General features: G+C 41.0%; 1 protein-coding gene across 1 annotated transcript in view; it reads right to left on the reverse strand.

Moving 5' to 3' along the window:
* Window positions 1-12,105: 12,105 nt before the first annotated feature.
* The window catches only part of TBC1D2B (TBC1 domain family member 2B), an 88,047-nt gene continuing 72,508 nt past the window's right edge, over window positions 12,106-27,644 (reverse strand). The window contains exons 10-13 of the mRNA XM_089671450.1: window positions 19,467-19,584; window positions 18,326-18,511; window positions 17,786-17,907; window positions 12,106-16,733 (exon numbers count right to left, since the gene is read on the reverse strand). Coding sequence (XP_089527576.1) covers window positions 16,538-16,733; window positions 17,786-17,907; window positions 18,326-18,511; window positions 19,467-19,584 — 622 coding nt within the window. The 3' untranslated portion in view covers window positions 12,106-16,537. The remainder of the gene's footprint in view (window positions 16,734-17,785; window positions 17,908-18,325; window positions 18,512-19,466; window positions 19,585-27,644) is intronic.

Genomic DNA, 27,644 nt, shown 5'->3' on the forward strand with positions numbered 1-27,644 from the left:
TGTTCCCAATGCATTTGTGTGTATGGAAACAAAAGCTATTAGAAGGATTTTGAGCTTTATTCACTTTTTTCAACACACTGCTATTATTTTGAACACAACTGTACCTGCTGGGATGATTAAGAAGATTTTATTTTCTGCTCTCCTGTTGATCTCAGCTAGGGAATATAATATACCAAACGATTTGTCTTAACGTGACCAATCTGAAGATATGCCTGTTTTTTGTGTAAGTCCCTCATATTCCAAGATATGAAATCATAGGGGGGAAAATGGATTTTGAATGTGGTGTCTAGTTTATTACTTCTCTGGGATGTCTTTGAACTCAATGAAGGGCTTGGTTTACGCTTTTACGATATCCCAGATTGAACATCTAGCAGACAGCTAGACCCCAGCTCCATTGGGGGTTTTATAGCTCGGAGCTTCCTGCTGTGCTTTGGCTGCCTGTGACCTCTGCCATCACTCAGGCCACATGTCACCCCACAGCGAGGGAGGGGGATGAGCAAAGAGGGGGAGAGAGATCTACAAGATGGAGGGTTGGAGCAAAATGGTTGAACCGCGTCCATCTCTGTGGGTACGATTGCTACAGGGGGCAATCAACTCCACAAGCAGCTTCTGTGCAGCAAAGCAGTGGCAGGGCCGCACACAACAGAGACAAGGTATGTCTGCATTTTCTTGGCCAGAGCAAAAGACCAATCCTGCCACAGCACAGAGAGAAGGTAAATGGCTGACTAGTATTGTCCACCAAATTGAAAAGAGACCATCAAGCATATACACGTAAATTGACAGACCAGATCTGCTTCTTCGAACTCGTACACAATCTTTAGCCTTGAACACTTTGAGGCTGGGTTCACACTGATGCGGTCCGGAAATAGCAGTGTTTTCTCTGTGAATTCCGCACCGCATCAGAATCATACCCCGTTCATGCGAACCGCTGCGAGTATGTATGTTAACAACACCCCGGAATCAGTCCGCAAACCGTGGTGCGATGTGCAGAATTGGATCATATAAGTGTGAATACCCATGCAATCCGATTCTAGTATGGACCCAAAAAAGGGTCCTGCACCTTTTTGGTGAGCACGCAGTGCGATTTGAGCCATACATAATGTATGGCTCAAATCTCACTACACACAATTCGCATGTGATTTGCACAGGAATGTGGGGTGGTTCCTGTTCAAATCACATGCAATATACTGCACCGCATGTGTGTGAACCTAGCCTGACAGAACTCACCATAACATGAGCTTGCCATATGGAAGCCTTGGGCTTGCAGACCAAAAAGAAGTTACTCCTTAAACATAAACTATTCTACTAGCAGGGCAACAAGTCTGGGAAACTATGACAGCACATTAATGATAGAGCAGGTATAACACATACGAATACAGTTGTGTGATTGCAATCTAGCTCCTTCCTCCCCAGGAGCACAGGCCACTGCAGCTAGTTCCCACCTGATTAAAAATATCCTGGCCCAGAACATGGTTAAAAGAATTTCCTTGGTGCACACTCAGGCCTTAGACAGCCCTATAACCAGTGGTGTATTTAGGTTTTGTGCTGCCCTAGGCAACACAAAAATGATCTACCCCCACGGACACCGACCAACACCCCCCCCTTCCCCCTCCAGCGGAGAGAGCCTGACATTGACCAACAACATCCCTGCCCCGCACCTGGGACAGCCTTCCACTATCCCCCCCCCAGTGATAGAGAGAAAGACACTAATCTTCACAACTCTGGACATCCCCGGGAGCAAGAATCAGGCTCTACATACACCATGAAGCAGCATGCAGCCTCTCTTGAATCCCACCTGGTTCCTATGGCGTATGTCCCTTCTTTCATCCCTTCTTTGGGGGGGTGCTGCTCCCCTGAAAAATGCCGCCCTAGGCAAGTGCCTTGTTTGCCTTGTGGTAAATACGCCCCTGCCTATAACTGTGGATGAGTTTGCGAAGACACTGAAACAAATGAAGCCGGGCAATAGTCCAGGTCAGGATGTCCTCCTCGTGCAGTATTATAAGAGTTACCAGGACTCCCTAGCCTTAAAATTTACAAAGACTCAAAATGTGTTTATTGAAGACATGTCTTACGCTTCCCGTATGTTGGAGGCCTGTATTACCATTTTGCCCAAAGAGAGGAAAGATGGGACTTTAGCAACAATCACCCAATATATCTACTCATCGTTGATATCAAAATGGTTCTAAAGTTTTTTCTTTAAAATAATTTACCTGCTCTGTGCAATGGTTTTGCACAGAGTAGCTCTGATCTTCCTCTTCTTGGGTCCTTCGCTGGTGCTTCTGTCCCCTCCCCCTTGCTGAGTGCCCCCAGTGCAAGCTGCTTGCATTGAGGGCACTTGTATGCTTGCTCCCAAGCCGCCTCTGTGTGTCTGTGGGTCTAAGGGGACTACATGCAATCTGGAGTTCATCCCAACACAATTCATACTCCATCATACCTGCTATGCACATGGTCAACGCAGCTAGAATGTGTACCGGTACAATGGAAACGCTCCTCCACAAAGGTGGAATTGTTTGCTAGTCTGGACAGAATGCTAACAATGAAAGAACTGGTACACATTTCACGGAAAAGGCTAACTACATATTTGTCCACATGGGCCTGTTGGTTATCCTTTAAACAATGATTGCTTACCTGATTACATCTAAGGTGTGGCTAACATTGAGCCTGACAACGGGATACGGAGTGCTGGGGGTCCGTACCGGTGGGGACTTCCCACTATTTACCTATGCGACTTTTTAGGAAATTTCTCTGCTATGTTCCACTGCTGGCATAATTCCTACCCCCCCCCTTTTTTTTTTCACCTGCGCTTCTACTACCACTGAGAGGGGTTATAACCACCTAAACCAACTATGGTATGGCTCAGTTAATAGTTGTACTCTTTAAAGATATGAATATTCCAGCTGCTTATGTACATGCAGCATTAGGGAAACAAAGTAAAGTATACAGCTTCTCCTAACCTGGTTCTGGTTGTCCCCTCTTTTGTAGCCCCATCCCATCTTCCTTTCCTTACCCCCCCCCCCCCATTCCTTACTGCATCTTTCTTCTTATGTAACTGCTTTCAGTCAAATTTGAATTGTTTTGTTTTGTCTTTATAATACACACGTGCAATTCCTATGTGTATTTGTACTTGTTTTAATGCAGAATAATTTCCAGTAAACATGAAGCCTGCATCATCTGCCCCCTGCCAGACACAGAGCAGCCAGTATACTGCAAGCTGACTACAACTAGTGTTTTAGGTGGAATTATCCAGGTATTCCATTTCTGAATTACTGCAGGAGGAGCTGCATATAGAGACGAATTATAGCCATGCACAAGACTTCATTTCTTCTTTAGGGGCAGACTGGCAGTGGAAAAGGGAGGAAGAGGTTCACTGCCTGTAAACAATCTAGAGAAAGCCACACTTCAGGCATGGGACAACGAATGCAAAACTGTCCTGCCACTGGCCAGTTTTTATACACTTGTGTCTGATAGCTGAAGCAATACTTTTTATCGAATAATAGCTGCCTGCGCCTTGTCTTCATATTCAGGCCTGTTGTCACTGACCAATTTTTTACATACCAATACTTGAGGGTTGATACTCTAATTTATATAGCAAAAAGCTGCCTATGTCTTGTGTCTGCATTAGGTTTGCAGTCACTGCTGCAATACTGTCTTGCCCCTGGTCAGTTTCTATTTAATCATATCTGCAGGCTGTAGCTGTAATCTTTTTTGGAAAAATTTGGAATTTGAGGAAAGATGGGGATGCAGGGAAGGAAGGTTGGTCGTGAAAGTGTTTTTTTTTTGCAGATTTACCCTTTATACCTTAAAACGATGCAGTGTAATTTTGTGAAAAGGGAGCTCACAATCTGTGGCATCAAACTGTTCAGCCTCTAGGCAATTTTTACCTACCCATACCCAGGGCCAGCGCTTACACTAGGCAATCTAGGCAGCCACCTAGGGAGCTGCCACGGACACTGGAAATTGGTATGACACAGATCATTTCTCAGTTGGCACTGATCCACCTCCGGTAGTGATGATGAGATGACCCAATGGACAGTCCTGGGCATGTTTGGCTCCTCTGGGCCGCATGACATCACGAAGTAGGCTTTCTCTCGCTGCGTATTGTACAATTGGAGTGGGCAGGTCCTTGCTCTGTGGATCTTCCCTCTCTGGCCCCTCCCCCAGGCTCACTGTCACTGTCAACTCATTATCCAACCTCAGACAAAGCCGGTGTCCGGTAGTGGTTTCCTCTCAGTGATGACCGGCAGCCCGAGTGCCATTAGGACACAGCCTAGTGCCCTTCCCCGCATCCAGCCTGACCTGTCAAGGCTCCGGACCCATCTCTTACAGTGGGGCTTCTGCTGATGAGAGCCACACAGGGCATGAGCCAGCTCTTGGACCTCCTGACAGCCTAGCCATGGGTTCTCCTCAGCGGAATAATGGCTGCGGCACCTGGGAGGTGTGCCATCTGGCTGTAAGTACCAGCAGCTGTTCTCCTCCTGCAGTGCCAGGATTCCTCTGTGTGAGGTGCTGCTTACACTCTCCTTTGCTGCTTCTCACCTCACCCTGCATCCACCAATAGTTCATGGTGTCATTCCCTTCATCATGGGTGGAGGTACCAGGACACCAACACACCTGAGTCACACAGATAGCATGTCTGTATGAGGCTGCACATGTCCAGAACACAGTCCAGGGTGGTAGGTGCCCCTCTTTGGGTTTCACAATTCCCAGTAGATATGGTCCTGACCCCAGGAAATACCTCTGATTGCTGGTCCTCAGAAAAGCAATCTACCACATTTATCTAAATGTAGTTCCCTATACACTCTTATAATGTGGTGTTGAAAATCCCAGAAGGTTAATTCCAAGTCCAGGTAATCAGTGAAGATTTCCTACTGGGGTCTTAGCAGTTCACATTACTAAATTCCTTTACTCTACAGGGGTACAAAGGCTGAGAAAAGATGCATTCTGGTGTGCAGTAGATTGGTTCACAGCCAATTTGCAGGTGTGCATGCACGAGCGTCAACGGGTGCGTGATTGCACACAAAGCCAGGCGGGCTATTTAGGCTGCACTATGAGCTTGGGTCCTTGCCGTTTGTTCTATTACATTTCCTGAAGTATCCAATTCCTGTTCTTGTGTTGACTTCCTGATACCGACATGATCTGCTCCTGACCTTGCCTGGACGCTGCCTGTACCTGACCTGTTCCTGCCTCCTGTCCTGGTCTACCCACCTGCACAGTCTGCTCTTCAGCAACGCAGAGACTGCCCTTCAGCAACAGCATCCTGCAACGGAAGACCAGTCAGGTACTCGTGTCCACTCTGCGCTCAGGCGTTCCTGTAATTTTACCAGGGTTCCTAAGCCGGAGGTGTAAGAGAAGCCTACTTCCTCACGTCAGGCTCCACCACCAGATACATTTTGGCCTAAATTTATCACAAAATTAGATTTTTGAATTTTTTTTACTGGACATGTTTAATAGCAAAAAGTCCAAAATATTGTTTTTTTTCTCAAAATTGTCGGTCTTTTTTGCTTATAGCGGAAAAAATTAAAAATGCAGAAGCGATCAAATACCACTGAAAGAAAGCTCAATTCGTGGGAAAAAAAGGACGTAAATTTAATTTGGGTGCAGCGTTGCATGACTGCACAATTGTCAGTTAAAGTAATGCAGCGCCGTAACGCAAAACATGGCCTGGCCATGAAGGGGGGTAAATCCTCAGAAGGGCAAGTGGTTAATTTCAGAAATGTTTATTTGTAAATTTTGAGTTGTTATTCTCACTTCAACAGATGAAAATAAACAAGTCAGATGAGAAATTTTTCGTTTTTCATTTAGTTGCATAATAACCCTGCACACTAGTAGTTGATTAATACCTGTACACACATACAGTTGTGGCCAAAATTATTCAACCCCCACTGAAATTGAGTGTTTTGGCCAGTTTGACATTGCTTTTGATCATTCAGTCATCTTGCTTACATTTACATTAAAGAGGCACTTGTAGGTCAGACAAATATAACATAACAGTTATAATGAAATAACCACAAATGTCTTTTCTGTGCTCACAGCATTATCAGTTTTATTCAACCCCCAAGTGACATTCAATCTTAGTACTTAGTACAGCATCCTTTTACAGTTATAACAGCTTTTAAACGTGAAGCATAGCTTGACACAAGTGTCTTGCAGCGATCTACGGGTATCTTCGCCCATTCTTCATGGGCAAAGGCCTCCAGTTCAGTCACATTCTTAGGCTTGCGCACTGCAACTGCTTTCTTTAAGTCCCACCAGAGGTTCTCAATCGGATTTAAGTCTGGTGACTGCGATGGCCACTCCAAAATGTTCCAGCCTTTCCTCTGCAACCATGCTCTAGTGGACTTGGAGGTATGCTTGGGATCATTGTCCTGTTGAAAGGTCCAACGTCTCCCAAGCCTCAGGTGTGTGACGGACTGCATCACGTTTCCATCCAATATCTCCTGGTACTGAAGAGAATTCATGGTACCTTGCACACGCTGAAGCTTCCCTGTACCTGCAGAAGCAAAACAGCCCCAAAGCATGATTGACCCTCCACCATGCTTCACAGTAGGCAAGGTGTTCTTTTCATCATAGGCCTTGTTCTTCCTCCTCCAAACATAGCGTTGATCCATGGGCCCAAACAGTTCTAATTTTGTTTCATCAGTCCACAGAACACTATCCCACAACTTTTGTGGTTTGTCCACATGGCTTTTGGCATACTGCAGTCGACTCTTCTTATTCTTTGGAGACAGCAAGGGGGTACGCCTGGGAGTTCTGGCACGGAGGCCTTCATTACGCAGTGTGCGTCTTATTGTCTGGGCTGAAACTTCTGTACCCACATCTGACAAATCTTTTCTCAGTTCCTCAGCAGTCACACGGGGACTTCTCTCCACTCTACGCTTCAGGTAGCGCACAGCAGTCGAAGTCAGCATCTTCTTTCTGCCACGACCAGGTAGCGTTTCAACAGTGCCCTTTGCCTTGAATTTGCGAATGATGCTTCCTAAGGTGTCTCTTGGTATGTTTAACATCTTTGCAATCTTCTTATAGCCATTGCCCTTCCTGTGAAGAGAAATCACCTCTTCTCTTGTCTTCCTGGACCATTCTCTTGCCTTCACCATGTTTGTAACCACACCAGTAAATGTCTAGAAGGAGCTGAGTATCACAGTCATTTTAAAGCTGCCTAATTGGTGCTTATTATGCTTGATTGCTGCTCGGTGACATCCACAGGTGTTTTCAATACCTGATGGAAAGCACCTGTATGAACCTCTGTTCTTCAGAGTGGTAGTCTTTAAGGGGTTGAATAATTGTGGCAATGAAGAAACCACATAAGAACCATTTACTACTGTATTACATAAACAATTGATGTCATTTTAGTTGCATTTGGGTAGTTACAACGTCCTTGTAGGATTTGATTCTGAATACAATTCCAAATGTACACTATAGTCCCTAAACCCCTTTACAGCATTGGGGGTTGAATAATTTTGGCCACAACTGTAGCTATTCTCCTAAGAAAGCCAAAACCTCACTTTTACTTTCTTAAATATTCAGGTTTGATGTTCATTAACATTTTGAATTGACTGTGAGCACTGTAGCTGTTCAATAATGAATTTAATCCTCAAAAATACAACTTGCTTAATAATTGTGCACACAGACGACAAAGACGAACTAGCTAGAGTGGGGTACCAAGTTCTCTGGAAGGACTGATTGACTTATCCATTCAGATCAACCAGCGACTCAGAGAACAGCAGCTAGAGAAATCTACTGGTTTAGCTCACCCTGAATGGATGTTGCCTAAGTTGTCATCTCCATTTGTTCCGCTTTCTCTGGTCCAGTTTCCCATGAAGTTGATGAGTCCGAACCTATGCAGTTGGGTCTTCTACACACCTTACTCACACCCGAAGAATTGCAACGACATTGTCGGCACAACCTGTGTTTCGACTATGGTGAAGGTCATTATGTGAGCAACTGCCCTGCAAAGCTCTTAAAGTGCTTGTCCATTTCTTCTATCAATAAGCCTTTAGTAGTGTTGGGCTCCATGCAAGTAACTCTTCCCATTTCATTTCAGCTCCCGGGAAGGACTATTATGGTGTTTGCCACAATTGACTCTGGAGCCTGCAGTTGTTTCATTGACCTATCTTTTGCTGCACAACATCAGATTCCTTTGCAACCCAAGGCTCAAGGACTTTCTGTATAGCTGGCGGATGGGTCCAGTATCAAATCTGGGACTCTTACTCATGAAACCATCCCTCTGTCAGTATCTACTTTCTGTTCTAATCACAAGGAACTGTTGTCTCTTGCTGCCATCTCTTCCCTGCTGTACCCTGTCATCTTGGGTTTGCCTTGGCTGCAGGCCTATAACCCCCGCATCAACTGGGCCACTGTTGGGGTGAATATCAGGTCTTTTTGGATGTCTTTAGCAAATGAGGGGCTAACACTCTACCACCGCACAGGCCCTACAACTATCCTATTGAGTTGCTGCCTGGGGCTGAAATACCATTCGGACGAATTTTCCCCAATCTGAGTATGAACTTGCGGCATTGAAAGAATATCTGGACAACAGTATTAGTAATGGATTCATCCATTCTTGTACCTCTCCAGCAGGGGCCGTAGTATTTCTTTGTGGAGAAAAAAGACCATTCCCATTGGCCGAGTGTGGATTATTGTGAGTTAAAAAAAAATTACTGTGAAAAAGCAATATCCCCTTCCATTAATTCTTGAGCTATTCCAAAGACTCAGATTTGCCACAATCTTTACCAAATTGGACTTGCGGGGAGCCTACAATCTGGTGCGAGGGAAGGGGAAGAATAAAAGACTGCTTTCCGCACACGCTTTGGCCACTTCGAATACCTGGTAATGCCTTTTGGGTTATGTATTGCACCAGCAACATTTCAATATTTTGTCAATAATATCTTTAAAGACATTTTAGACATTTTGTTATCGTATACATAGATGACATCTTAATTTTTTTCTCTTACCATGCAAGTCCACCATACACATGTTCAAAAGGTTCTTATTTTCAGGCAACATGGACTGTATGCAAAATCTTACAAACGCAAGTTCGAACAGCGGAGCATTCAATTTCTAGGCTTAATTTCCTCCCCAAAATCCATCAAGATGGATCCACAAAGTTTCCGCCATCTTGGAGTGGCCTGCACCAACTGATAAAAAGGAATACAGTGCTTCGTAGGATTCGCAAACTTCTACCCGATATTTATTAAAGGATTTTCTGCAATCATTGCACCCGTTACTCAGCTAACCAAGCAATGTATCCATTTCTGCTGGACCCCGCAAGCCCAAGCAGCATTTAAAACATATGAAACCTTAAAGGGACTGTTCACATCAGCACCTATACTGAGTCATACTGATCCTGCTCTTCCCTACATATTGGAGGTTGATGCCTTAAAGAATGCGGTAGGGGTATTTTCTTCAGCAATGCACAGCCTGCTGTTCAGCAACAGCATCCTGCAACGGAAGACCAGTCAGGCACTCAGTTTTCAGGCGTTCCTTTCACTTTTCTCCTCCTCCTATGCCGGAGGTGTAAGAGAAGCCTACCTCCTCACATCAGGCTCCACCACCAGGTACACATTTATCTTTAAGACCATGTGGAGTCAGAGTATCTAATTGTTTTAACCCATCATGCCCACAGGATAGCCTTATCTCTAACCTCACCCCATCTCGGAAAGGGTATCTGATCTAACACTCGAAATGTAAAGTCAGTCTATGGTCAAAGTTTAAAATCTTTAAAAATTCCAAATTGTATTTCAATTATTTTTAGCCTACTGCTATTAATCTGAACAATCTTGAAGTTTTTCAACGTATAATTTATAACTATCTCCACACATTTACTTCTTCAAATTCTGACACATATTCACTATGCTCTGTGAATAGGCATTGCTGTGTCACACATTTCACAGAGCCTGCTTTCTGAACTATAGAGGTGCTGAGAAGATGAGTTTCAGGAGGCACAGTCAGTACATGGATCACTGCTTGCAGGTAGCAAGGTACCATGATATGTAGCCCTCAGAAACGGAAAAAAAACAGCAGAGGAGAAGCTGCAAAGCTTGCAAGCAATCCAGGAAGTTGTGGAAAGAAATGGACACCAGACAGGCAGAACTTACACCATGAAAGGCGATTTTTCAAGTAAGCTTATACTGGATTGTCAAATATAACTGTTGTTTGTACAGTATTGTTATTACAATACTGATGTTATTAAATGAAAGTATATGCTGTGACCATAGAACTCCTTTAAATAGTATCTTCTGATTGACAGGAATTGGCATGTCATCACCAAACATTTACATTGATTTGTCATCCTTATCCTGAGTTATTTATGGGCAATTAAAGTATGAAAAGGTGAACATTGTGATTGATCTGGAAACTTTCTTCACAAAAAGCTTACAAAGCCTGTTAAATAATAAAGAAATAATAGTTAAACCTGTTGATAGAGGTGGTGCAGCTGTGATGATGGATTGATAGATTGTTTCCAGTTTGAAGAAGGCTTCTTGTCAAATACTAAAACATGGAATACTGAAAGTAGATGCCCTTTTTAATATCCATTGCCAGGTTTCTAAGCTGGCAAAATTCACCCTTAATGTTGTTAACATTGAGTGGCTTGGTAGGTATTTCCAGATCTGCTTTCTCATAACACCAGGTGCTCACACCCAAATAATCATTTTCAGAGCCTTATAGACATAATTCCATATGCCTTTTATTTTAGTCATTTTTATTGAAAAATTAGATAGCCTTTGTACAGAGTTTCCACACAAAAAGGCAAGTGGTATACCAAACAGTATTGTCAGAATTGAATGAGCAAAGTACTGAAGTAAAGGCATAAAACTATAAATTAGGTAGCACATCAGGAAACATCCGATAGCTATGAATAGATGAAAAGTAGCACCTGACCTGGTGTAAGTCCATATAAATCTCCATATGCCTTTGTTCAACATGGCGCCATCTTCTGATAACCCGGTGCATGCTGTTGATGCATTGTGTACCCTGTGCTTACAGCCTCCAAATTTCTGAGCAGGATTGTCTTAGAGTAGTTTCGGCAGCCAACTGATGCTCACTTATCAATCCTTTTGTTGCTAAGCGGTTAGGTATAACTGCCAGGTAAAGATCACTGCAAAGCCACAGGGCAACACGCATAGTAGTAGTGTTTTCTCACACTAGTCCCAACCTTTTTAGACTTCATTTTTACACTCTGCATTTTTTTGTATCTCTCACTATCCATGTGTATGAGGCTGTATTGATACCCATTATTTAGATTTCACTATAGAAGATAATTTAAAGTGGTGAATATTTGTTTTGGTGGACAAGAAGTGATTTCTGAGGGCTTCAGAAGTATTCATAATGTTAGGTTTCATTGTCCAGTGGGTGAAGATGCTCAGGTTTTGGTGAAGAACATCATTGCCAGTTCCAATTTCTATGATTTTGTTATTCCATTAAGGACAAAAATATTGCAATAAAAAGATCAAGGGCAGCAGTTCCTATTCCAATTTTTATGAACAAGGACATGGTAACGTAATGACACGGACATGTGGAAGATTTTCTTGTATGTCTGTAAGGTGCAACTGAGGGCTAGAAATTCACAGTTTAGTAGAAGAACAGTCTCAGTATGCTTAGGAACAAACAGGAGATGAAGGAAAGATATATTTGCAAAGATGGTGAATGTCTGCAGAAGCACAATAAATTAGTAAGCAGGCAGCTATGGAATTAGGTCACTTTTGATTTGGCAGCAGAACACTTAGAAGCTATTTGGTCATGTGATTGCTGTATACATACAAGAGAGCAACAAAGGGCTAACTCAGCAACATATGCAGCAAAACAACAAACACCTCTGCTTTATATAAACCCCATCAACATATTTAGTGCACATGGTATAACACACATCACCAACAACAAAGAAAAAACTGTGCTAATTTGGTTGGCAGCATATTTCATACCAGTCTATCACAAAACAAGCTGAGGGAACAGGAGTATTAATGTGATCCCACCCCAAATGTATTAAAAATTCAGTTTTTGTACTAAGTACATTACATCCTTGCAGTGCGGGCGTACGGGAAAACTTTGTTTTCATGGAGTTTAGCTTTAAAGCTGTAAAATTAAATGTAAAATAAAAGGCACACACAATTAACAGGAATATCCAGCATATTTAATATGAAAAAAATATTTTTCACATAACTGAGTAAGGGGAATGTGTAACATGTATAACAACCGACAATGGAATTTTTAAGAGACAGGAAAAAGCGAAAGTAGATCCTTATACAACAAAACCCAGCTTCTCAAATACTAGGGGCATCCCAATACATGATGCAAAGCTTGCAACAGGAATTCTGATTTTTCAAAATTATCAGACATATCATATGACTTTTATTTACACTACAAGACCATAGCAGCACTAGAAATTGTTATCTGTATGGCTCAATCATGGTGTTAAATGTAATTGGACATGAAGTTAAATACTTACATGACAGACCTCTGATAGACGCTGCTATTCTCTGGCTCCTGTTCTGTCTTCCAGTTCTGGGTCAGTGAAGCAACTTCACCATAAATGATGGCACAGGTAAGCAGCCCATGAGTTACAGAATGGGAGCTCCTGTCTTTGACCTTGCATTAGTATCTAGCATTAACTTAGAACACATCACCTATAATTGGTAATCTTAGCCAACTGTCAACATTTGAGACAAACCCAAGGAAATGATTGAATATTGTAAAGTAGACTTGAAAATATATTAGAGCTGGAACCCAGACTACTGCCAACACTGAAGATAAACTCCAGGAATTATATTTTTCCCATACTTACACTAGGCCAACTTGAAATGAAAGTATGCATTTCTGATATCCAGAGAGCCACTCGTGTTGCTATAAATGACTGTAGTAACCCATGTTACATACAGCAAGAGCCACGATCTTCCAAGTTCTGTGAGAACATCTTCCCAATGCATACTGACCACAGGGTATCACTCACTTGGCATTGCCACCATTCATAGATTGCTTTGTATTTTTTCATACATACAAGACATACTCTGAATGAGGTGGAGAGGTGGGATGGTGACATCACGATCCCCACCTTGTCCAATCAGAGAACACAATGTATTAATTAGAAATTTACACAAGTTGCCAAGTGAGCGACCCACTGTGGTGAGTGGTAGAGAGGAAGCGGTTTACACAGAAACCTGGAAGATTGTGGCTCTTACTGTATGTATTGCTGGCTACTACAGTGATTTACAGTATCACCAGCAGCCCTCCAGATATCACATATGCATAATTACATTAAGCCAGGCTGGCACAATGTAAATATGCAAAAAATCTGAGTCCCGGAGTTCAACTGTAATGTGGTAAACTGTAAAAGGGCAAATAAACAGACATGGCGTGGATGCTGCTGCAGGATTCTGGTCCACATAGAAAGAAAAGTCATAGTTCCTGAATTACGCAGTATCCTATAGGCCACAGACTGTATATAATTCATACAATCCCTATCAAATAATATAAAGTTAGAATTGAAGATACTAGAGGCTCTTATATGTTCCCTGTTCAGAAAGACCTGGACCACAAAGCCACTCACTCAAAACAAGTCTAATCATCAGGTATACAAAAACGTTTACTACTACCTCTGTGGAAATGAAAGTTTCCTTTGTATAGGGTATCTTAACATTCACGGATGAATGGCTATAAATTCCCATGCATATTAAAAACAATTTTTTTCACTAAAACATCAGTGCCTCCACATGGACAATCAATTTTGGGCAACTAGGCCCCGCCGAACATGTTTCGCCACCAATCAGCATCGTCATGACGTTGGTCATGTCATATACATGCTAATACTCGAGGCTTTGGTGTCTGTTTCTTATGTGCTCCTATACTTATGTTTGTGCGTATATGTTTATTTTAAACAAAAAAATTTTATGATATAACACCATTGCGGTCCTTTGATCCAGAGGGAATATCTGTTTATTGCACAAGAAGATTCCTTCTGGTGTCTGTCACATTATGCTGAGGAGGCGGTGAAAGTATCCTATAAGTGAAATGAGTGCTGAGTACGAGCAAACAAGCGTGTATTGATCTCTGGAAAGTGAGATCAATATTTTTGGTAAGAGGCTGATCATTTATTTGGTGGAGGAATCACGTTTTTTCACCATCTTTCAAGATTTGATAGAATCTCAGAGAATATATGCTGGACTGAGCACTTTTTCATTTTTTATATGGCTGGTTTCACTTTTCATAAGGCGGACTAAATTTATTTATTATAAAGGTGCCATTTGTTACCCATTATATATTGAGAATGTTCAAAAGTGTATATTGTATTGCTATAAATGTAGAGATGCGCACCAAGTGTACGTTTAGATTGTTCTAAGGTTATTGTTCAACTTTGTTGGGAGTAGCACTCTTTTTGTTTCACTAAATGCAATTTTTTTTATAGAATATTTATCAATGTGTTTGATATCTCATGTGCTGAAAGGCTTGCCTGTTTTTGCCCATAGCAACCAAGTAGAATACTGCGCTTCTTACAGTCAACAATGAATGCTGGATTTGACTTGTGTAAAACAACGTAGACAATGTATTTCAGGCAATTTGAAGCCCAGCCTTGAGCAGTGAAAATTTTCAGCCACTCTACCAACCATAACACACATCTAACATTTCCAAGTGTTTAATTTAGGGTAATGTATTTTACTTATTCAAAATCATATTTTATATTATTTCATGCTCATTCACTCAAGGCAGTTTCAAAGTGTTTTTCAAATTGGAAACCCATTCAAAAGGATAGTGACCATTAGTGGGTGAGGTGTTTGGGTGAAAAAAAAAAAAAAGAATAATGTTGGGCTATATTTAGAATCCTACTAATTTTGAGTCTTTGATGCTCTGGACCAGCAGAGCACATTGTAATTATAAGTGTTGTTTAGGTCTGAATAAAATCTTTAAGGCGCTTTCTAAAGTGGGACACTCTTAAGAGACATGACATATGTGTTGTACCAGCTGAGGCTCTATGTTTGCTTAGGACAAGCTTATCTGAGGTCAATATTTCTTCACATAAGTTTGCTGTACATCATGTAGATGTGACAAATTCCAGTGTCCCAAATTCCTTTTGTAAAGTAGGTGGCAAGACTTGCTTTGCCCGACCCCTGCTCCCTTCCCCAAGTATGCCTCCCTATGCTAATATGCAGATTGCCATGTTATTTTTAAAAAAAAAGTGGAAGTACCATTACATTTTCTTGTGGCTCATGTACTTTTTGGCAACAAATGCAGTGCACATGGAGGTTTAGGAAGGAGGGGAGCTGTAGCACCTATATGTCTTTCTGTGAAATTTAAGAGGCTACACCTCCCAAGATCATTGTGGGAGATGGGTAATACTTCAAGGTCCCAGGCGATACTGAAATGATGAACAGTGCCCCTCCCTCCTAGATTGTAAGCTCCGAGGAGCAGGGCCCTCCTATCCCTCTTGTATTGAACTGTATGGTCTCCCATTATATTGTAAAGTGTTGAGCAAACTGTTGGCGCTATATAAATCCTGTATAATAATAATAATAACAGAGGGATGTCCAGACACAACTCATGCCAAGATACTGCAGCATGGTCCAATGGGGCTTTTAATGTTGCCTAGGTGACAATGCTCTATGAATATTAAGGTGTGAGATTACACTGTTACCCATTCACAGGAAGGGAAGCCATAACTGTGGTACTGGTAGTTTCATTGCTTCTGTGATGTGGATAGCATTCCATTTTTTTCAACTTCACCCACAGTTATACTTAATTAACCATTTAACAACAAGACTAAGAAGATTGGTTAAATTGCTTTGGTCCTAGATTTAGCCAGCATGTTACCCCCTGATTGTCCTGGGTACAAGTAGACCAACATTTTACGAATACTGCTTCAGTTAATGTTGTTTACATATTCAAAATAATACCATAATACACTGAAGGTCAATGAAAGTATAAAAATTAGCAAAATATAACATAGAAAAAATACTTATATCTGTTATAGATACAAAAAAAAACAAATTATCAGAAATAGTAACAGCATGGAATGATAGTGAAGAACAGAACTGCTGACAAGCATAAGTGCTTTCATATCGCATTTTAAAAGAACGTCCAAGTAAAAGCAAGATGTTTAGGATGAGTCTTGCTTTGCCTACTACAAATACTGCTTATGGAAAGTGCCATAATCTTCAGCAATCTTCTTTTACTGATGACCATTATAAAAAGAAATATGATTAATGAGCGTATGAGAAATAAGTCTGCATATTTTCCTTTCTAACTGCAGAAAGGTCAACCTCCAGAGGACATATAGGCTTTGTAATGAATATTGCCCATCTTGGACAAGAGTTCATGGAGTTTTCTTGTAACAGTGGTCTGACACATATAGCAATCAACAATCTTTGCTTTGACCTTTAATGGGTTCAAATGTTGGCTTCAGAGAATGTGTTCAGATGATTATGACATCAACAGATACCTAAAGGAAAGATTCCTTAGCTTTGAAATACGCCCAGCGTTATTTCCAAAGATTGTTCATGACTATCTTAGGGTAAATATTGTATATGAAGTCTTCTGTAGCATCTGCCACAGCTTAACTGTCTTCATCATCATCACTGATGAGGTCTCTTCTCTCTGGGTTGGTCTCTCGCTCTCTTATGAAATCTGCGCGTATGGCCTCAAGCTCAGACAGCTCTAGACGCACTTTCTCCAAATGGTATGTGCGGCGGTTGCGGATCTGGCGTAATGGAAATGGATTCATGTCCACAAATGCAATGTTGCTGAGTTTTCTGCAATTTAGAATAAATATTTCAAAGTCATAATGCAAATCCACTTTATCTAATGGATTGTGGCGGCAATGTAATTACATTCCTCTACAAACTAATAAACTACAACCATATGAAAAAATAAAGTCTTGATTCTATGTGCACAAAGAATGAAACGCTGCCAAGAAGGCCAGTTGTAGTGAACAGAACCTTAAGCTTGCCTCTTAGTTACACAAAGCCACCAGTTTTCATTGTGCAACATTACGACCTTATAGCATCAGCATCCCAACAACCAATGACATTATCAGCTGATAAGGAGTATGTTGGTTGTCTGCACAGCATCCTTGTTTGACCCTCCCCTGCCCCTCTATGTCAGTGCTGGTGTCACATTAGCTGAGTGATGGAGAAAAACTGAGGGAGAAGAGAAACATTGGAATAGTAGTCAGTACCAGTGTGCAAAAGTGTATTTAATTTGGAAGAATAAATCACCTCTAATATTGGGTGTCCTACGTGTGTGGATGTTGACGCATTATGTAAAGCTATTAGAATAGTTTTTTTAAATTTTAGAATACGGTGCACTGAGACTGTCCATGATTTTAAAAAGGTGCCTGGACTTAAAAAAGGTTGAGAAAAACACTGAAGTAGCATGACATATTCCAAAATTTAAAAATGCTATGACGTTTTAAAACTGGCATATAATATAGATGGGGGAGGGAAATAATAACAAGATACAGAGATAATCCACAGATGTAGAGGTTTTGATCCACTTGTGCTGCCACTTTTGTGCATTACATCCATGTTTATTTTGCTTATACATTTCTATATGGGTTGTTTATCGTAGATATAATTCTATTATGCCCCTGGCTGTCATGTGCACATTTGTAACATTTAAGGCGTTATGTTTTCTTCATAATGGATTCATGCAGTACTGTTTGCCACTGCATCCTTACTTCCAGGTATATCCATTAAAGGATGTAAAATGAAGATGGCTTCAAAAAAAATTGTAAGGTAGTTCTATTTCTCACAAGCTAACAATCTGCTATGATTCATATTCCTTCAAGCAGCAGAAAACATACCTCGCATCAAGAATGGTCCGGCTAAAATATCTAAGATACTTAAATATAGATGTAGAATCTTGGATTTTTAAAATTTCTTCCTCTTTGTATTTAAACAGCCCAAGGGCAAAGCGGAAAATCACCTACAATAGGCACAAGAAATTGAATAGGTTATCAGGAAAGGATATCAAAGGAGTGAATATGATATCAAAAACATACTTGATTCAAAAACCAACATTAAAAAGCAACTCCACTTATAACATTTTCCCTCATTGTGGGTAGAATGGGACAGAATTACCTTGTATGTCCTTTACATTTTTGAGTATATGTCACCAGGTTGAGCAAGATCTCCATATACTACTACAGAGAATCCACTAGAATGCACTAGGGTTATCAAAGAGAGGTAATGACCCAATGAATGATTAAATGCAGTAATTGCACAATCAGCACATCAAATTAAGTTTTCATTATGTATATATTTCTACTTGCTAATCTGATCAAAGAATACGTGCAAAAAAAAAAGAAAAAAAAAAGAGCATAACAAAGCCTTTTTTTCCTTACCTTTGAACCTTCATACAGGAAGGAATCCCAAATTCTGAAGAAGATGTCACTAACCACACTATCCACAAACACCACCAGGAACCAGTTAAATGTAATCAGAGTGTAATCCACATTGTACTGCTCAAAATGAGAGCAGAGACGGGGCAGCTTTTCACTCATGAGATCCTTGAAAACCCTCTGATCCACCTGCCGATAAAAATGGGCTTGTTGAAAAAGTCTAACTTTTAATTAGGTATAACGCCACATTCACACTTGCGAGTGGGCCCAAGACTGATTACATGTGAGTAACCCAGTGTGGGATCCCCGTGATTAGCTGTGGACTGTGCATCCAGGGCCAATCACTCACAGGTGATCACTGCATGAGTGATTATGTGTGAGCTGCCATGATTATCTGTGGCTTCCACACATAAATGTGGCAGCTCACAGGGCAGCCTGCTTTCTTCATCAGAGGTCCCTGCTGGGGTAGGTCCTCCCATGTAATCTGTGTTTGGCCTATTCGCTAGTGAATGTGGCCTAAATGAAAGCTGGATGCAGGTAAATATTTTGTGCCCATGCAAAACAGTAGGACCACTAAATTGTGGTCTTGAGTGTGAGAAGCAAGTAGACGTGAACTAGGACCACAGTGTCAATATAGACTCATCATGGCCATATATGGCTCAATCATATGGCCCAATACAGTCTTTATATACTGAAGACCATGGAACACACCATATGTTTCATAAGTGCTTATGTGTGTATGAGGCATTAGTATTCAGACATTTTCTATTCTTGTTCATAGACAATTTTTAACAGTATAGTATACCGTCAAAACGGTTTTACTTTTGGATAGAGTAAAGAATTACAGCCCCTATTGGGTTTTTATTGCTGACTGGGCCTTTGGATTTGTTTTGATGGCATCAGTTTGACATGGTTTTGAGATTGTTCAAAATTCATTAACGGGTGAATTCATGTGCTTTTGATGGATTTTACATTCCTGAAGAATTGAAAATACAAAAGCCTTCTTGGCATGAACAAAGATGCTGCATCAGTATAAATTTAGGACAGAATTCATCATTGCTCGTATGTATGTGTACTTTCTGCTAACTGCAATACAACCTCTTTTCAGAGTTGACAAACATGTTTTTGGAATAGAAACGCATACCTGGGATCCCAGAAGTGTTTTGGTGTAGTAATCTCGAGGCATGAACACCTCTACAATAGTAACCAGGCACCAGAAAGCATCTTCCTGGTCAAGATAAAGGAGTGCTATGGCGGCCAACCTAGAAAAAAAGGGCATATGCTGTTATATACACAAGGGCCAATGACCTGATAAACTGACAATTATAAAAAAAAAACTTTTAGTCCAAATCATTGTTCTTAAATGTATGATTACTTATGAAAGAGTTATATTATAATTCTTTAAAGAAAAAAAAGAAAAAAGGAAAAATACAGGGACTGCAGCTGTTGACCTCATACGAAAATGCTAGTTGCTGTTCTATTTCTTATGCGGCAAGTCATGTCAAGGGGAAATTAAAACTCCTGATCTGCAAACTGGTCCTGGGTCAGTGACTCAGAAGGGAACAAAACCAAGAGGTTGTTCTGACAACTGAAAAACTACCATTTTTGAGAACTCAGCAATGGTGGCCCCACCTTTTGCTTAAACTGTGAGACTCTGTTATTTGTTACTCTAATGTACATTCCAAGCAGGAAGGCAGCAAGAGTTATAGGTATGAGACCAGGTAGCTGAAAAGGCAGACTGTCAGATCTCACAGGCCTCTCATCTCTAATGTTAAGCTTCAGGTAAAGTAATCAAAGCCAAATAAGGGGGCGTTCAATTATTCAGAAGTAAGCCTGCACTATTAAAATCATTTTAATTTTCTTACATAAAAATATTGTGATAGGTTCTAGGTTTTCTTATAGCAGAGTTCCACCCAAAAGTGGAAGCTCTGCTTTTCTGCCTCCCCCCTCTGCTGCCACATTTTGCACCTTTAAGGGGGGCACGTACCAGGTTTTGGCAGGTACCCGCTTCCACTTCCTGCTCAGTTCACTGTGACAAACTGAGCCAGAAGTTCGTCCCCTCCCCCCCGGAGCCCATTGGGACACTTCACATGTCCCAGAAGACTGAGGCCCATTCACAAAGCACAGCGGGCTTCATGCATGTACAGTAGGAAACCAGCTGTGAAGCCTTCACTGTCGGTTTCCCTTAGTCAAGATGGCAGCACCAGCACCCGACAGCGCGAGGTGAGGACACTGCCGAATCCCTGGACAGGTAAGTGTCCTAACATTAAAAGTCAGCAGCTATAGTATTTGTAGCTGCTGACTTTTTTTTTTTTTTTTTTTTTTTGGGGGGGGGGGTGGACCAGGGACCAGAATTCTGCTTTAAGCAATCAGATAATGAAGTTAAGATTAGTGGAAAAATAGAAATGGGAATAGTTCTGATCCTGCCAGAGAAGGGGGAGTGTAGTTGGGAAATGGGGGTAGAGAGTGAGTCTCTCTCTCACTCTCTCAAATATATATATTAATTACAAAACCACAACATATTCCCTTTAATAGTGATCTGTTAATATTATGAAATAGCTATGTTTGTAATGTAAATGGAATGCAGCCATTCGGAAAGGACCTGCACATACTTGCAGAGCAGTTAATTTATCAAACTGACAGTAATGACTTTGACTGGAAGCAATACATTAAAAGATGGGTCTCTAGCAGAAAATTACATAATGATACAAAAATACAAATAAAACAATTTTACCCAAAGCAGCAAAATATTTTCCTTTTTTAGATAAATCTAGGATTGGGAGGGAATTTGGTTGCCATGGGTAGGGATACAAACACAACAAGAGCGTAAAAGCTGCAAGGTACTTTGTACACTAGACATCATCCGTGCTCCATATATAATGCAATATTAACAACTCTACCCTGGAATTGTTTGACAGTTCACACCTTCTGCCATGCAAATTAAAGGATTAACACCTATGAAGCCTTTCTGACACTCTGACTATATAACTAGAATGGGATGGCTTTATAACTTTCCCACCTCCCAACCTTTTCTTAGGGCTCATGCCCAGGATGTGAGGTGACCTGCATTCTTCTACACTGGGTAAACAGAGTTCACAGCTACAACACATAGAAAATAATTTTTTCTATGTGCCTTGTTCACACCACAAAGCCAGTGTAATGAGAAGTGAAGTGAAATGGTGCAAAATGCTGCATGCCTGCTTTTTGCCACAGAATAGCAGCACAACTCACAGTGCTTCTGTGCAGTTACATGGATGAAGAGTCACTATGTTATACAGTGAGTATAGAAAATAATCACTCCACTTTAAAATAATCACATTTTGTTGTTTTGCAGCCTGAAATGAAGACAGACACCGTTTTTCTTTTATCCAGCTGTATTTACTCATTGCAACTTATAACATCCAATTGAAACATATAATACCAACATGTCAGAAAAAATAAATTCAAAAACAGAATCAGGGGGTTGGAAGAAGGATCATCTCACTCCTAAAAATGACTTGGAAATGCAATCAGGTGTAGCTAATCCCCTTATCAATGGTACACAAAACCATTTGACTTTCAATTGTGATCAGCTATGGTCATTTTGATTAGCTCAGCATGAAAACAGCTTTCCTGGAGCACTTCAGTCCCTGCAACTGAAGCAAACAAACAATCAACTAAGGGTAGCAAGGCACTGTCAAAAGATCTCTGGGATAAAGTTGTGGACAAGCAAACGTCAGGAGATGGATACAAAAAAAGCAAGAAGCACAGTGAAGTCTATTATTAAGAAGTGGAAGGTATTTGGTACAACACAGACCCTCCCTGGATCAGGATGTCGCTCAAAATTGAATGAAGGAGCCAGGAGGAAACTGGTCAGATAGGATACCAAGAGGCCTACAGCAACTCTGAAGCAGCTGGAGGACTTTATGACAAAGAGTGGTCGTTGTGTGCATGTGACAATATCACAAATTCTTCACAAATGTGGCTTGTAAGGGAGGGTTGCAAGAAAAAAGCCACTCCTCAAGAAACGCCACATGCATTCACAACTAAGCTTTGCTAAAATGCACCTTAAACAATATGTCTGGCAGATATCTAATACTGCTCACCATTCCTACAATAAAGCATGGAGGTGGTAATATCCTGTTATGGGGGTGTTTCTGCAGCAGGGACTGAAGTACTGAAAATCAGCTTCCCTCTGCCAGAAAGCACACAGCACAAATGACCACACAGTGATTGAAGGCAAAAAAGTCAAATGTCCTTGCATGGCCTAGTCACAGCACAGACCTAAACCCCAATGAAAATCTGTGGAATAACTTGAAGACTGCAGTCCACAAACGGTCACCATCAAATTTAACTGAACTTGAGCAGTCCTGCAAAGAAGAGTGGGCAAATATTGCAATCTAGATGTGCAAAGTTAGTAGATGCCAACAAACTAAAGGCTGTAATTAATGCAAAAAATGGTTCAACAAAACACTGACACAAGGGGGGGATCCTTTTTCCAACTCAGGAATTCTGTTTTTTATTATTGTTTCTGAAATGATGGTGTTATAGCTTTCACTTGGATGTTATAAGCTGCACTGAGTAAATACAGCTGGATAAAACTAAAACTGTATGTCTTCATTTCAGGCTGCAAAGCAAAAAAAATTGATTAATCTAAAAGGTAGGTATTCTTTTCTGTACCCACTGTACTTCAAATAAAAGGTAAATTAAAAAATAGTAAGCAGTGCAGTGGTTTAATCCCACTGCTCCCTACCACAGCTGTCACTGACACTAGCCTGCATACTAAAATGCTGAGTTTTATCGCGCTGGCTACTTTGAAGGTAATGGGTAGTTATGCTGGGTTATGTTACCATTACTCAATGGAACTGAAGAAGTGGCTTGGTGATGCTATGAAATGTCTTCAACATTACAGAACACGTTCAGTTGAATGAGACTGACTACTATTAGATATTCTGAACACTCCTTAATCTTGTGACAACCTTTTAGCAAATATGATCAATTAAAAAAAAATAACATTGCACCGCCCTGAAATTATTGTTCCACAGGAAATAAACCTTTAACGACAGAGAATCTATTCTTGCGAATCTGTATTTAATGAGTGGTTATTTTATTGCCACCTCAAGCAGCTCCCTTTTCTCTTCTCAATAAATATGTAAAAAAAACTTACTGTAAGGCTAGCCATAACACAGTAAAGTAGCCCATAGATTATGCAGTTTTCTTTCGTTCCAGCATGGATTGAAGGAAAGAAAACTGACCAGTTCCCCCTTCAGTGTTGAGCAGTAGTATGTAGTGGTGTACTGAAACTGAAAATTCAGGATGCACTTGGCCGAAAACTAAAAAACGGACAGTTTTTAAAAATGTATATATTTTTCAAACGCAATTTTTGGGGGAAAAAAAAAACACACTTTAATGAATTAAAAAAAAATTTATATATATATCCCAATTTTTTGTAAGATATGAAAGATTATGTTACGCCGAGTAAATAGATACCAAACATATCATGCTTTAAAATTGGGCCCGCTCGTGGAATGGCGCTAAACTATGCTATTTAAAAATATCCATGGGTGACACTTTAAAAAATTCTACAGTTTACCAGTTTAAAGTTACAGAGGAGGTGTAAAGCTAGAAATATTATTCTTGTTCTGACATTCGTGGCGATATCTCACATGGTTTGAACACCGTTTACATATGTGGGCGTGGCTTATGTATGCGTTCACCACTGTGCACAAGCATGGGGGAACGGGGGCACTTTAAACATTTAAAAATTTTTTTTTTTTTTTTTACACTGTTCCTTTAAAAACTTTTTTTTTACTTGTAATCACTTTTATTCCTAACACATGGAATGCAAACATCCCTTGTGATAGAAATAAGCAGTGACAGGTCCTCTTTATGGAAAGATATGAGGTCAATAAGACTCCACATCTCTCCACTGCAATGTAAAGCATTAGATTAAAAAAAAATTAAAATAAAAAAAAGCATTGATCTAGTGCTTAACTAAAATAAATAAATAAATAAAATTGGTCTTGTTCTTAAGGTGTCGGAACCAGAAGTTTCTCCAGTCCTCCAAGGGAATAGAGATGAATGGAGGCCATTTTTTCTTCACTGATCTCTATGCTCACCGCCGGGATCGTTGGATGGGTTCTCAGGGAAGGCTCAGAACCACAGAGGGGGGCAGTGCTATTTTCAGCACCTGTACCGGTGCCTTTTTTCATATCGGCCAAAGGCCGATAGGGGTGTTTTCGTCTGAAACGTTTCAGCCACCAAAATTTTGGTGCATCCCTAGTAGTATTGTGTTCTGTCGGCAGGGAACCGTCCCTGGCGGCAGAATACAATGATCACTGCTAGTGGTTATAGCCGCCGGAAATGATCAAATGAAAAAAATGTATACAGGCTGGTTGCATTGAAGTCGATCGATTAATTGACTTCAGTACTCTCAGACTGCCTATAGACTTGATCCATCTATGGCCAGCTGTAAAATTTCATTCAAAAATGGTTGTTTATTAAATGTTTGATTTTTCTGATGGTTAATGGGGATATAGGGATGTGCGATCCCGGTGTGAACTGCCTACACAAATGCGTTGCTGTTCAGCCAGCTTTTCTACAAGCTGCAGCCAGTGTGTACAAGACATTAACGCCAACTAGATAATAAATGTCAATCTTTATATCAAACCTTTTTTTTTACGTTTTTATTAAAAAAAATAAAAAAAATGCTGTGTGGTAAAGTGAACAGATCAGTTCGATTCAAAAATAAGCATCACTTGGAACTAAACTTATAAAAGAAATTCATAGCTGCTAGGGATTTTGGTGAAGGAGGCTTTAGAATTCTTTTCTGTCGAAAAAGAGTAATTTTGACTTGCCTGCAAATTCCACAGAATGTAATAGGAGGACACAAGCCACTTATTCATATACCATGGGCTATATGCTCTTAACATTAGGTGATTGGACATTGCCAAGGCTTTTGAGAACACGTTCTAGTCTTAAACCCCCCCCCCCCCCACCAGGCGCCTCTCCTTTAGCCCCACTCTGAGACCTCAGATTTGTAGAAAGCAATGCAGAATAACAAGGAGCATTTAGGAAGGGTGACCTGTGTCTTGTACTGTACTCCAAGAAGAGGAGTTTTCAGGTAAATGAAAATATTATTATTATACAGGATTTATATAGTGCCAACAGTTTGCTCAGCGCTTTACAATATAACGGGAGACAATACAGCAACAATACAAGAGGGATAGGAGGGCCCTGCTCCTTGGAGCTTACAATCTAGGAGAGCAACTAGGCAAACAGAACTGTGCCAACAGGTCCAAAAACAACAGGGGTAAAAGGCCCAAATTCAGAGTGCCAATGCCACACCCTGTGGGCAAAAACTGCATTCACAAAAGATTGGACCTTCACCTGGTAAAAGTTTGGAAAGTTTTGAACAAAAGACCAGGCGGTGGCCTTACAGAGTTTGGCAATAGATGCTTGGTGCCTACAGGCCCAGAATACTTCAGCAGATCTAGTGGAGTGGGCGCAACAGCGTAGAAAGCATTTTTGTTTTTAGCATAACGGGCATGCAATGGTTGATTTTGAAAAAGGGTGCTCCTTGCAAGGTCTGGAGAAAAGAACACACAGAGAATCTGTCTCAGAAACAGTAACTTTTAGGGTATATTCTTGTGGCTCTGACTACATCCAGACAATGTAGAGACTTCCTTTTGGGAGGGCACAATAATGGCAGAACAATATCCTCATGGAGATGGAATGCGGAAACCACCTTTGGAAGAAAAATGTGGTCTATGGTGTAATACTTCATTGTGAAGTATGAGGATGGGTTCTTTATAGGAAAGGGTTACCAGCTTAGAGACAAGTCTGACAGACGTAATTGCTACCAGAAAGGCTACTTTGCTAGCAAAAATCTCCCAGATGGTTCCAAGGGTGGTTTTTGTTAGGCAGAGAAAACCAAATGAAGCTCTCATGGAAGCATGACGTGTTGCAAAAGGGGGCCTGATATGAGAAACATCTTGAATAAAGGTTTCTGTAAGGGAATGTGAAACCAAAGGCCTTTGTAAAAGGATGGATAGGGGTAAACTTGCGTTTTTTGTTGTTTGCAGGAAGCCCAGAATGTGAGGCATAGAGTAATCTCTGGGACTGAAGTGATTGCAAGTTCACACCAGGCGAAGCAAGATTTTCAAGTATAAAAATCTTCCTAGAGGTAGCATTTCTTGCTTTTAGCAAGGTATGAATCACAGACTCAGAATCCCCTCAATCCATTAGGACCTGGGTTCCAACAGCAACATGCCATTAAAGCCAGAGACTGCGCAACAGGGTGGAATGGAGGGTTTTGAGATAGCAGATCTGGCCTGTTGGGAGGAGGCCAGGGGTCTTTTGCAGGAGGTCCGAGTATGTCTGTGTACCAGGTTCTTCTGGGCTAGTTTGGTGCCAAAACAATCATTGTCTGTCTTGCTCTATTTTGTGGAGCAGGCGAGGAAGAATGTTCAGTTGACAAAAGGCATACATTAGCCTGAACTGAGACCAGGGGATAACTAGAGCATCCAGGGCCAAGGACAGAGCTGGAGGATCCCTGGTTCTGGATACAAAAACAGAGGTAATTTGTTGTATCTGGAAGCTGGAATGTCCACATTCAGAGTCCCCAATTTTTGGCATATCAGAATGAACACATCTGGGTGAAGAGACCATTCCCCATGATGAAATCACTGGAAAGTGAGTTTCTGTCCACAAGAAAATCTGGTTTGTTTCCTTCAAGGCAACCAGAATCCTTGTGGCCCCTTGATGGTTGATACACAGTATGCAACTGTGGTGGCATTGTCTAACTGCTTCCAAATTGGGTGTCCCTTCAGAAGGGGGGGGGGGTGCCTACAGGAAAAGCTTGACAGCTCAGAGTTCCAAGACATGGATAGAGAGTTTTGTCTCTTCTTTTGACCACGTCCCCTGAGCTGTCAAGGATTGGTTGATTCCTCCCAAGCCTGACAGACTTCTATACCTTGTAAGAACTTTCCAATTGTAGGTTAGGAAAGATTTTCCCACTGGTGATACACCAGAACAAGGATTTTCCTATTTGGGAGGATAGGAGTATTGGTAGATTCAGGGAAAGAGCCTGCTTCTCTCTGACAAAATGTGTACTTGGAGAGTTCTTGAATGGGATTGTGCAAAAGTACTGCCTCGAAGGAGGCCACCATTAGACTCAGAACGTTCATGACACATTTCACTGTGGGATTGTTTTTCAGGATCTCCGTTTTTGAGATGCTCTTAAAGAAAGAACTTTCTTTTCTGTAAGAGAGACATTTGCCTGGAATGTATCCAGGATCAGACCCAAATATTCTAGGCACATGAATAGCTGGAGAACATATTT

This window comes from Staurois parvus, unplaced genomic scaffold (genome assembly GCF_062004578.1).
Source record: "Staurois parvus isolate SC_StPar_1 unplaced genomic scaffold, SC_StPar_1.0 ptg000105l, whole genome shotgun sequence".
In the NCBI taxonomy this organism is placed as follows: domain Eukaryota; kingdom Metazoa; phylum Chordata; class Amphibia; order Anura; family Ranidae; genus Staurois; species Staurois parvus.